Below are 12,445 nucleotides of genomic sequence, written 5' to 3' on the forward strand. Positions count from 1 at the left end.
ATCCATCAACATCAGGTCAATCAGTCTATAGATGGTCAGAACAGAAGGTGTCCAGGTCTATAGATGGTCAAAACAGAAGGTGTCCAGGTCTATAGATGGTCAGAACAGAAGGTGTCCAGGTCTATAGATGGCCAGAACAGAAGGTATCCAGGTCTATAGATGGTCAGAACAGAAGGTGTCCAGGTCTATAGATGGTCAAAACAGAAGGTGTCCAGGTCTATAGATGGTCAGAACAGAAGGTATCCAGGTCTATAGATGGTCAGAACAGAAGGTGTCCAGGTCTATAGATGGTCAGAACAGAAGGTGTCCAGGTCTATAGATGGTCAGAACAGAAGGTGTCCAGGTCTATAGATGGTCAGAACAGAAGGTGTCCAGGTCTATAGATGGTCAGAACAGAAGGTATCCAGGTCTATAGATGGTCAGAACAGAAGGTGTCCAGGTCTATAGATGGTCAGAACAGAAGGTGTCCAGGTCTATAGATGGTCAGAACAGAAGGTGTCCAGGTCTATAGATGGTCAGAACAGAAGGTGTCCAGGTCTATAGATGGTCAGAACAGAAGGTGTCCAGGTCTATAGATGGTCAGAACAGAAGGTATCCAGGTCTATAGATGGTCAGAACAGAAGGTGTCCAGGTCTATAGATGGTCAGAACAGAAGGTATCCAGGTCTAGATGTCCAGGTGGATGAAGCAGAGTGGTCGTTGGCATATCTTCATGTCATTTGAGCCAGGCGGTCAGTGTGTTTGTGTGGGGAGTGTGTAGGTGTTTGGCCCCTATCCTATCCTGCAATGCTGGCCCTATTGACAGCTGAGAGCAGCTCCGAGAGCACAGTGGACTTGGTCGTGAGCCACGCCTCCTCACTGGTCTCTATCATGCTACCTCCCTCTGACTTATTCAATCGGTTCCCCCCGCCTCTACCCGACCGACTGTGACCGGTTCCCCCCGCCTCTACCCGACCGGTTCCCCCCGCCTCTACCCGACCGACTGTGACCGGTTCCCCCCGTCTCTACCCGACCGACTGTGACCGGTTCCCCCCGCCTCTACCCGACCGACTGTGACCGGTTCCCCCCGCCTCTACCCGACCGGTTCCCCCCGCCTCTACCCGACCGGTTCCCCCCGCCTCTACCCGACCGACTGTGACCGGTTCCCCCCGCCTCTACCCGACCGACTGTGACCGGTTCCCCCCGCCTCTACCCGACCGGTTCCCCCCGCCTCTACCCGACCGGTTCCCCCCGCCTCTACCCGACCGACTGTGACCGAATCCCCCCGCCTCTACCCGACCGACTGTGACCGGTTCCCCCCCCCTCTACCCGACCGACTGTGACCGGTTCCCTCCGCCTCTACCCGACCGACTGTGACCGGTTCCCGCCGCCTCTACCCGACCGACTGTGACCGGTTCCCTCCGCCTCTACCCGACTGTGACCGGTTCCCTCCGCCTCTACCCGACTGTGACCGGTTCCCTCTGCCTCTACCCGACTGTGACCGGTTCCCTCTGCCTCTACCCGACTGTGACCGGTTCCCTCTGCCTCTACCCGACTGTGACCGGTTCCCTCTGCCTCTACCCGACTGTGCATCTAAATGAGCAGGTTATGACGACAAAACAAGCAAACAACCACACAAACATTCTAAACTTGGACTTAGGGCCACAGCAGAGAGAGAGAGAGGATTCTATTTAGGGCAACAGCAGAGAGAGAGAGAGGATTCTATTTAGGGCCACAGCAGAGAGAGAGAGAGGATCATATTTAGGGCAACAGCAGAGAGAGAGAGAGAGGATCCTATTTAGGGCAACAGCAGAGAGAGAGAGAGGATCCTATTTAGGGCAACAGCAGAGAGAGAGCGAGGATCCTATCTAGGGCCACAGCAGAGAGAGAGAGAGAGAGAGAGAGAGAGGATCCTATTTAGGGCCACAGCAGAGAGAGAGAGAGAGAGGATACTATTTAGGGCCACAGCAGAGAGAGAGAGGATACTATTTAGGGCCACAGCAGAGAGAGAGGGGATCCTATTTAGGGCAACAGCAGAGAGAGAGAGAGAGGATCCTATTTAGGGCAACAGCAGAGAGAGAGAGAGAGGATCCTATCTAGGGCCACAGCAGAGAGAGAGAGAGGATCCTATCTAGGGCCACAGCAGAGAAAGAGAGAGGATCCTATCTAGGGCCACAGCAGAGAGAGAGAGAGGATCCTATCTAGGGCCACAGCAGAGAGAGAGAGGGGATCCTATCTAGGGCCACAGCAGAGAGAGAGAGGGGATCCTATCTAGGGCCACAGCAGAGAGAGAGAGGGGATCCTATCTAGGGCCACAGCAGAGAGAGAGAGGGGATCCTATCTAGGGCCACAGCAGAGAGAGAGAGGGGATCCTATTTAGGGCCACAGCAGAGAGAGAGAGGGGATCCTATTTAGGGCCACAGCAGAGAGAGAGAGAGAGAGAGAGAGAGAGGATCCTATCTAGGGCCACAGCAGAGAGAGAGAGAGAGAGAGAGAGAGAGAGAGAGAGAGAGGATCCTATCTTGGTGAAATATGTGTTATTTTCTCTCCTAAATAAGACACCATTCCTAAATCTGCGAGATAACACATTCTTCAGGCAATCTAAAAATTACCAAAACCTATCGATGAATACAATTATTACCAGTGGTACATAATGGTGCTTTGTGATTCTATACATTACCATCTCATCAGTATCTATGTGATTCTATACAGCACCATCTCTTCAGTATCTATGTGATTCTATAGAGCACCATCTCATCAGTATCTATGTGATTCTATACAGCACCATCTCTTCAGTATCTATGTGATTCTATACAGCACCATCTCTTCAGTATCTATGTGATTCTATACAGCACCATCTCATCAGTATCTATGTGATTCTATACAGCACCATCACTTCAGTATCTATGTGATTCTATACAGCACCATCTCATCAGTATCTATGTGATTCTATACAGCACCATCTCTTCAGTATCTATGTGATTCTATAGAGCACCATCTCATCAGTATCTATGTGATTCTATACAGCACCATCTCTTCAGTATCTATGTGATTCTATACAGCACCATCTCATCAGTATCTATGTGATTCTATACAGCACCATCTCTTCAGTATCTATGTGATTCTATAGAGCACCATCTCATCAGTATCTATGTGATTCTATACAGCACCATCTCTTCAGGACATTGTAAGAAGAACTCACCAGCAGTTGGGTAAGTTAAGGGTGATACTTCCCCCTATGGCCTCTCCAAAGGTGATGTACCCTATGGTCCCCAAGCTGATATAGAGGAAGGTGACGATGCCCATTCCCAGATATAGAACCATATTGAAACTCTGAGGCTTCTGCATCTTGTTCTCCAGGGGCAGGACCTGAGACGTGGAGAGGAACAACGTTAGGTGACACTTCACCTTAAGTTGCCATTATACCTATGAAACTACACCGTTCTAACTGTAGTAGTATGTTGTAATAACATGTAATGTTAACATGTACACAGTAATATTTTTGCGGCATATGTTGAACATGAACAGTAATACGTTACCACTCCTATCCCCTCGAAAGCAAAGATGGCCGTTCCAAAGAAGAGAGGATAGTCTTTGGCATGACCCACCTTCGGCAGGCTGATACGATTTGGTATGTTCTGGAAATCACAGGGGAGAAAAAAAAGGATACAAACAGTCAGGCAATCGAAAAAAAATGCATAACAGTTAACATAATTAGCAGTTCACATAATAGGGCTCTCCAGAAGAGCTTCAATGCGCCTTGGCGTAGATTCTACAAGTGTCTAGGACTCTGTTGGAGGGATGTGACACCATTATTTCACACAAAATTCCATCATTTGATGTTTTGTTGATGCGGTGGTAACCCTGGCAAAGCACACAGCCCCACGGCAGAGGGCCCCCTACTGCTATAGTTTTTTTTGTTGTATATTTATTTATTTTTATTATAGGAAATTAGCTATAAAACTGCAACGTTGTGTCTTTCAGCCGGAAACGCACCCGTGTGGAAGCGTCTGCTTTCAATATACTTTGTATCCCTCATTTACTCAAGTATTTTGTCAGTTACTCTCCATTTGCCCTCGGCATGCATTTTTCTTTCTCACCATTCTGAATGTCTTTTGCGTTAAAAGAATGGGAACTTATCATGAAGTAGCTCACAGGTCTGCACCTACATCCATACCTCCCACATGTGGTCAGAGACAACCCTAGCCTTTTAGGGGCCCGAACCAACATTTTGTTGGTGCAATTCTACTCATTTTGCCATTGACGGAGAGAAAAATGTGCAATTTTACAGCAAATTTCTTGCAATTCTACACATTTTGCCGTAGGGTGGAGACACATTTTTGCAGTTTTTAATATATCTGATGATCAATGAGGGCCCCGGTCGGTAGACCTTGATTACTATAAGTTTAGATAGCTGCTGCTAGACTAACTACAAAGTGTTAGGGCTAGCATTTGTTTATTAGGCTACTGTGCAGTCTGGCAAGTAAACATAGCCTACAATACACACTGTAGTAAACATGGGAAAGTGCCTAATTCCTCACATAAGAGAGAGCAGGCCATCTCCAGACTTTCTCCTTGACCTCAAGTACCTTCAATAATGGCTGTACTAGAAAATGCGGGAACGCGGGAGACCGGGGGTTCAATTCACAGACATGGAGGACGGAGTAGGCGGTCCTTGTCAATAAGAATTTGTGATTGATTCCATATGTGTTATTTCATAGTTGTGATGTCTTCGTTATTATTCTACAATGTAGGAAATAGTCAAAATAAAGAAAGATCCTGGAATGAATAGGTGTGTCAAAACTTTTGATTGGTACTTGCATAATTCATTTGATTAATATTATCATATTTCTATTCCATAAAAAAAAAAACTCTGGGTTTCCGTTAAGATAGAATGGAAAATATGGCGCTGTACAACCTGCCGATCGGCAGCACAGTACTGTGCTGTGCTATTTAACTAAAGAATCCCCTTGTGCGTGCAGGGCATGCGGGAGACCGGGATTCAATTCCCGGATGGGTAGGACAGAGTAGACTGTCCTTGTAAATAAGAATTTGTTCTGAACTGACTTGCCTAGTTGAATAAAGATTACATTAAGAGCGTAACATTTTTTTGATTCTAGTCTAACCAATACTCAAACAGAGATTAAGTGAAAATAAAATTCTAATTGATTTATCAAGACCAGTCCCCATTCTTGTCTCAGAGCAGCGCAAAACGATGCTAAAAGTTGTAGGCTTTTGCTTCAAATTCTATTGCTTCGAACTTCAATATGCTCTTAAATAAATAACACCTACACCACTTTTAACAGCACATTACTCAACATGAGTGAGACTCATGTCGCCTACGATAGGCCTACACTACATCGAAAAATATGACGACACTTCGCCAATAATTACAGACAGATTACAGATTATAGACGATTGAAGGATTCTAAATTAAAACCAAAAGCCTCCTCGTGGGTTTCCCGGTGGCGGCCGACACGGGTATCGAACCTGCATCTGTAGCAACACATTTTGCACTGTGGGAGCCCCCATCCACTCTGGAGTCCCATCCACAAAGTATCAAAATACAGAGAGGTGTTGGTAAAGGTTTATTGTCCTGCTAATAGCCCATAATGGGCTATTATAATACTGTACATGGTGTCCAGGTCAGGATAACCAAAACATTTCTTTATTAAAGACTATCAGAAAGAATGTTAGTACTTATTTATTTTGATCCAAAGTCATGAATGAGTGAGTCACTCAGCTTTATGTAGGTGCCGCTATATGACGGTGTCATCAACTTAATAATATATAACGATATTTGAGGTTATTTTGTTTGAAGAAAAAAAAAAAAAAACGAAAGAGCGATTGAAATCTGAATAAAGGCCAAAACATGTATTTCTGTTTGAGGGAGAGAAGCTCTGAGCCAATTGTGCGCCGCCCATGAAGGCCAATATATAGCCCTGCTAATAGCCATAATGGCGCTGTACAACGTGACCATGTGTGTTTAAAAGCATATTTTCCAGTAAGCAACCATTTGTTTTACCTTCATTAGACTACTTTGTTCCAATATTTCTTTAATTCACTGACATTTATTCCAATAGTAATTCGTTATGGATTCATAACTAAATAAACATCAACATTTTGAAAGAATGTTTTTATTTTATTAACGAAAACAAAGATGTTGATGAAATTCTGTACTGCTGTTTTGAGTTAGAAATGTAACACTTCAGAGTACTTAAGCATCATGTTAGTCCCTCCCCAAGAAGACAGTATGTACCGTGAAGCAGAAAACAGTCCTGCAGTACGTACCGTGAAGCAGAAGACAGTCCTGCACTACGTACCGTAAAGCAGAAGACAGTCCTGCAGTGCGTACCGTGAAGCAGAAGACAGTCCTGCAGTACGTACCGTGAAGCAGAAGACAGTCCTGCAGTACGTACCATGAAGCAGAAGACAGTCCTGCAGTACCTACCGTGAAGCAGAAGACAGTCCTGCAGTACGTACCGTGAAGCAGAAGACAGTCCTGCAGTACGTACCGTGAAGCAGAAGACAGTCCTGCAGTACGTACCGTGAAGCAGAAGACAGTCCTGCAGTACGTACCGTGAAGCAGAAGACAGTCCTGCAGTACGTACCGTGAAGCAGAAGACAGTCCTGCAGTACGTACCGTGAAGCAGAAGACAGTCCTGCAGTACGTACCGTGAAGCAGAAGACAGTCCTGCAGTACGTACCGTGAAGCAGAAGACAGTCCTGCAGTACGTACCGTGAAGCAGAAGACAGTCCTGCAGTACGTACCGTGAAGCAGAAGACAGTCCTGCAGTACCTACCGTGAAGCAGAAGACAGTCCTGCAGTACGTACCGTGAAGCAGAAGACAGTCCTGCAGTGCGTACCGTGAAGCAGAAGACAGTCCTGCAGTACGTACCGTGAAGCAGAAGAAGTAGATGAGGACCAGGCTAGTACACATGGCCAGGTTGGCAACCAGAGAGAGGGGGGCCAGGTACTTCAGGTTGCGGGTGAACACCAAGAGTATAACAGCTGGCAGGAAACACAACATGTAGAGACGGGAGTCAAAGCTGGGGACGGTGATAGCCGTCTGGTTGTTGTGGCAGTTCATGGTTGTCCCGTTAGAAGCTTCCACCACCTTAAAGAAAGCCACAAAACAACAAACACCAGTTAGGGTATCCTTTTCACACTATCGTGGCAACCTAAATTGTATCTAGCATTTTCTTCACATTACCCTTCCCAGCAAAGCTCAAGCAACTGTGATGACAGGACCGGACAGAGGGCCGGACAGAGGGCCGGACAGAGGGCCGGACAGAGGGTATAGTATAGCTGAATAACAGCATGAGGAGAAGATCACTCCAGGCAGTGATGATAACATCCACATTGCTGGTACCTATATAGGAGTGATAATAACATCCAAAATGCTGGTATCGTGTCCTCTCCACACAGTGATGATAACATCCACACTGCTGGTACTGCTGGTATCTTGTCCACTCCAGTGATGATAACATCCAAACTGCTGGTATCGTGTCCTCTCCACACAGTGATGATAACATCTAAACTGCTGGTATCTTGTCCACTCCAGTGATGATAACATCCAAACTGCTGGTATCGTGTCCTCTCCACACAGTGATGATAACATCCACACTGCTGGTATCTTGTCCACTCCAGTGATGATAACATCCACACTGCTGGTATCTTGTCCACTCCAGTGATGATAACATCCACACTGCTGGTATCTTGTCCACTCCAGTGATTTTATTTATTTATTTTATTTTACCTTTATTTAACCAGGTAGGCAAGTTGAGAACAAGTTCTCATTTACAATTGCGACCTGGCCAAGATAAAGCAAAGCAGTTCGACAGATACAACAACACAGAGTTACACATGGAGTAAAACAAACATACAGTCAATAATAAAGTATAAACAAGTCTATATACAATGTGAGCAAATGAGGTGAGAAGGGAGGTAAAGGCAAAAAAGGCCTTGGTGGCAAGGTAAATACAATATAGCAAGTAAAACACTGGAATGGTAGTTTTGCAATGGAAGAATGTGCAAAGTAGAAATAAAAATAATGGGGTGCAAAGGAGCAAAATAAATAAATAAATGAAATACAGTTGGGAAAGAGGTAGTTGATAGGGCTAAATTATAGGTGGGCTATGTACAGGTGCAGTAATCTGTGAGCTGCTCTGACAGTTGGTGCTTAAAGCTAGTGAGGGAGATAAGTGTTTCCAGTTTCAGAGATTTTTGTAGTTCGTTCCAGTCATTGGCAGCAGAGAACTGGAAAGAGAGGCGGCCAAAGAAAGAATTGGTTTTGGGGGTGACTAGAGAGATATACCTGCTGGAGCGTGTGCTACAGGTGGGAGATGCTATGGTGACCAGCGAGCTGAGATAAGGGGGAACTTTACCTAGCAGGGTCTTGTAGATGACATGGAGCCAGTGGGTTTGGCGACGAGTATGAAGCGAGGGCCAGCCAACGAGAGCGTACAGGTCGCAATGGTGGGTAGTATATGGGGCTTTGGTGACAAAACGGATTGCACTGTGATAGACTGCATCCAATTTGTTGAGTAGGGTATTGGAGGCTATTTTGTAAATTACATCGCCAAAGTCGAGGATTGGTAGGATGGTCAGTTTTACAAGGGTATGTTTGGCAGCATGAGTGAAGGATGCTTTGTTGCGAAATAGGAAGCCAATTCTAGATTTAACTTTGGATTGGAGATGTTTGATATGGGTCTGGAAGGAGAGTTTACAGTCTAACCAGACACCTAAGTATTTGTAGTTGTCCACGTATTCTAAGTCAGAGCCGTCCAGAGTAGTGATGTTGGACAGGCGGGTAGGTGCAGGTAGCGATCGGTTGAAGAGCATGCATTTAGTTTTACTTGTATTTAAGAGCAATTGGAGGCCACGGAAGGAGAGTTGTATGGCATTGAAGCTTGCCTGGAGGGTTGTTAACACAGTGTCCAAAGAAGGGACGGAAGTATACAGAATGGTGTCGTCTGCGTAGAGGTGGATCAGAGACTCACCAGCAGCAAGAGCGACCTCATTGATGTATACAGAGAAGAGAGTCGGTCCAAGAATTGAACCCTGTGGCACCCCCATAGAGACTGCCAGAGGTCCGGACAACAGACCCTCCGATTTGACACACTGAACTCTATCAGAGAAGTAGTTGGTGAACCAGGCGAGGCAATGATTTGAGAAACCAAGGCTGTTGAGTCTGCCGATGAGGATGTGGTGATTGACAGAGTCGAAAGCCTTGGCCAGATCAATGAATACGGCTGCACAGTAATGTTTCTTATCGATGGCGGTTAAGATATCGTTTAGGACCTTGAGCGTGGCTGAGGTGCACCCATGACCAGCTCTGAAACCAGATTGCATAGCAGAGAAGGTATGGTGAGATTCAAAATGGTCGGTAATCTGTTTGTTGACTTGGCTTTCGAAGACCTTAGAAAGGCATGGTAGGATAGATATAGGTCTGTAGCAGTTTGGGTCAAGAGTGTCCCCCCCTTTGAAGAGGGGGATGACCGCAGCTGCTTTCCAATCTTTGGGAATCTCAGACGACACGAAAGAGAGGTTGAACAGGCTAGTAATAGGGGTGGCAACAATTTCGGCAGATAATTTTAGAAAGAAAGGGTCCAGATTGTCTAGCCCGGCCGATTTGTAGGCGTCCAGATTTTGCAGCTCTTTCAGAACATCAGCTGAATGGATTTGGGAGAAGGAGAAATGGGGAAGGCTTGGGCGAGTTGCTGTTGGGGGTGCAGTGCTGTTGACAGGGGTAGGAGTAGCCAGGTGGAAAGCATGGCCAGCAGTAGAAAAATGCTTATTGAAATGTTCAATTATGGTGGATTTATCAGTGGTGACAGTGTTTCCTATCTTCAGTGCAGTGGGCAGCTGGGAGGAGGTGTTCTTATTCTCCATGGACTTTACAGTGTCCCAGAACTTTTTTGAGTTAGTGTAGCAAGAAGCAAATTTCTGCTTGAAAAAGCTAGCCTTGGCTTTTCTAACTGCCTGTGTATAATGGTTTCTAGCTTCCCTGAACAGCTGCATTTCACGGGGGCTGTTCGATGCTAATGCAGAACGCCATAGGATGTTTTTGTGTTGGTTAAGGGCAGTCAGGTCTGGGGAGAACCAAGGGCTATATCTGTTCCTGGTTCTAAATTTCTTGAATGGGGCATGTTTATTTAAGATGGTTAGGAAGGCATTTTTTAAAAATATCCAGGCATCCTCTACTGACGGGATGAGGTCAATATCCTTCCAGGATACCCCGGCCAGGTTGATTAGAAAGGCCTGCTCGCTGAAGTGTTTCAGGGAGCGTTTTACAGTGATGAGAGGAGGTCGTTTGACCGCTGACCCATTACGGATGCAGGCAATGAGGCAGTGATCGCTGAGATCTTGGTTGAAGACAGCAGAGGTGTATTTAGAGGGGAAGTTGGTTAGGATGATATCTATGAGGGTGCCCATGTTTAAGGCTTTGGGGAGGTACCTGGTAGGTTCATTGATAATTTGTGTGAGATTGAGGGCATCAAGTTTAGATTGTAGGATGGCTGGGGTGTTAAGCATGTTCCAGTTTAGGTCGCCTAGCAGCACGAGCTCTGAAGATAGATGGGGGGCAATCAGTTCACATATGGTGTCCAGAGCACAGCTGGGGGCAGAGGGTGGTCTATAGCAGGCGGCAACGGTGAGAGACTTGTTTTTAGAGAGGTGGATTTTTAAAAAGTAGAAGTTCAAATTGTTTGGGTACAGACCTGGATAGTAGGACAGAACTCTGCAGGCTATCTTTGCAGTAGATTGCATCACGGCCCCTTTTGGCAGTTCTATCTTGTCTGAAAATGTTGTAGTTTGGAATTAAAATGTCTGAATTTTTGGTGGTCTTCCTAAGCCAGGATTCAGACACAGCTAGAACATCCGGGTTGGCAGAGTGTGCTAAAGCAGTGAATAGAACAAACTTAGGGAGGAGGCTTCTAATGTTAACATGCATGAAACCAAGGCTATTACGGTTACAGAAGTCGTCAAAAGAGAGCGCCTGGGGAATAGGAGTGGAGCTAGGCACTGCAGGGCCTGGATTCACCTCTACATCGCCAGAGGAACATAGGAGGAGTAGAATAAGGGTGCGACTAAAAGCAATAAGAATTGGTCGTCTAGAACGTCTGGAACAGAGAGTAAAAGGAGGTTTCTGGGGGCGATAAAATAGCATCAAGGTATAATGTACAGACAAAGGTAAGGTAGGATGTGAATACAGTGGAGGTAAACCTAGGTATTGAGTGATGAAGAGAGAGATATTGTCTCTAGAAACATCATGATGATCGTGATGATAACATCTAAACTGCTGCTACTGCTCAGGAAGAAGTAAACACCACCACCTTTTGGCTAGTACTGTTTCTCACCACATATGAACATGACACCATGTCCCCCTACCTGTTTGATATTGTCACTGAGGAAGACGAAGTAGACACAGCAGAAACCCAGCTGGGTGATGATCAAAAACACGTTCACTATCCGCCTGAAGGAAAACAGGAAGAAAGGACCCAAATCAACCTCCGTTCTACACAGAGGGGACTGAAAACACAAGATATTAAAGGACCCAAATCAACCTCCGTTCTACACAGAGGGGACTGAAAACACAAGATATTAAAGGACCCAAATCAACCTCTGTCCTACACATTAGAAGGGACCCCCCACCCCAAACACTGAGGAGTGTTTACTGAATTGAACTCTTATTGAATAAAGGTCTAATCACAAGTCATAATATATAAGAATAAAGGGAGTTTGACTTGTTATTAAAGAATACATTTCATGATTATCACCTTCCTGTAGACGCATGCTACTGTAGACGCATGCTACTGTAGACGCATGCTACTGTAGACGCATGCTACTGTAGACGCGTTCTATATTTACCTCCCCCATATTGAGTGCCTTCTCAGCCACGAGACATTCTCCATACCATACTGCACAGCATCGCCATAGTCCAGAAAGGGCTTGTTCAACCTAGAACAGAGGGACCACCACTCAGGGTAAAAGTGCTGACATGGGATCAGGTCTACCCTGTCCATGGAACCTGAGCTGGGATCAGGTCTACCCTGTCCATGGAACCTGAGCTGGGATCAGGTCTACCCTGTCCATGGAACCTGAGCTGGGATCAGGTCTACCCTGTCCATGGAACCTGAGCTGGGATCAGGTCTACCCTGTCCATGGAACCTGAGCTGGGATCAGGTCTACCCTGTCCATGGAATCTGAATCATTATGGTCTAAAAGGCTAAACTGAATAATGGGCCCAGAATTCAATGACCATCTAAACACAAAACAAAAATGACCATACACAATGTTGACCCCATGTTCACTAAACGTGACAGTGTTACTTCAGCTGGGGCCTGGTACCTGGTCACTAGCGTGAGGAATCTGACAGTGGTATTAACATAGGTTAATCATGTGTTTAATTGTCTAATAGAGAACAGGGTTGTGAACAATGGATGTAGAATATTCTACAGAAATG

The 12,445-nt window shown here is 45.8% G+C and overlaps 1 protein-coding gene across 6 annotated transcripts in view; it reads right to left on the minus strand.

Annotated features, from left to right (window-relative positions):
- LOC110489216 (proton-coupled amino acid transporter 1) overlaps positions 1-12,445 on the minus strand; it is a 46,351-nt gene that overhangs the window by 17,853 nt on the left and 16,053 nt on the right. For all 6 annotated transcript variants that reach the window (XM_036943402.2, XM_036943405.2, XM_036943403.2 and 3 more), the window contains 5 exons: positions 11,851-11,940; positions 11,371-11,455; positions 6,878-7,096; positions 3,518-3,616; positions 3,181-3,347 (listed from right to left, as the gene is read on the minus strand). In XM_036943402.2, coding sequence (XP_036799297.1) covers positions 3,181-3,347; positions 3,518-3,616; positions 6,878-7,096; positions 11,371-11,455; positions 11,851-11,940 — 660 coding nt within the window. The remainder of the gene's footprint in view (positions 1-3,180; positions 3,348-3,517; positions 3,617-6,877; positions 7,097-11,370; positions 11,456-11,850; positions 11,941-12,445) is intronic.

This window comes from Oncorhynchus mykiss, chromosome 14, assembly GCF_057628025.1.
Source record: "Oncorhynchus mykiss isolate SJ-2025 chromosome 14, ASM5762802v1, whole genome shotgun sequence".
Taxonomy (NCBI): Eukaryota; Metazoa; Chordata; class Actinopteri; order Salmoniformes; family Salmonidae; genus Oncorhynchus; species Oncorhynchus mykiss.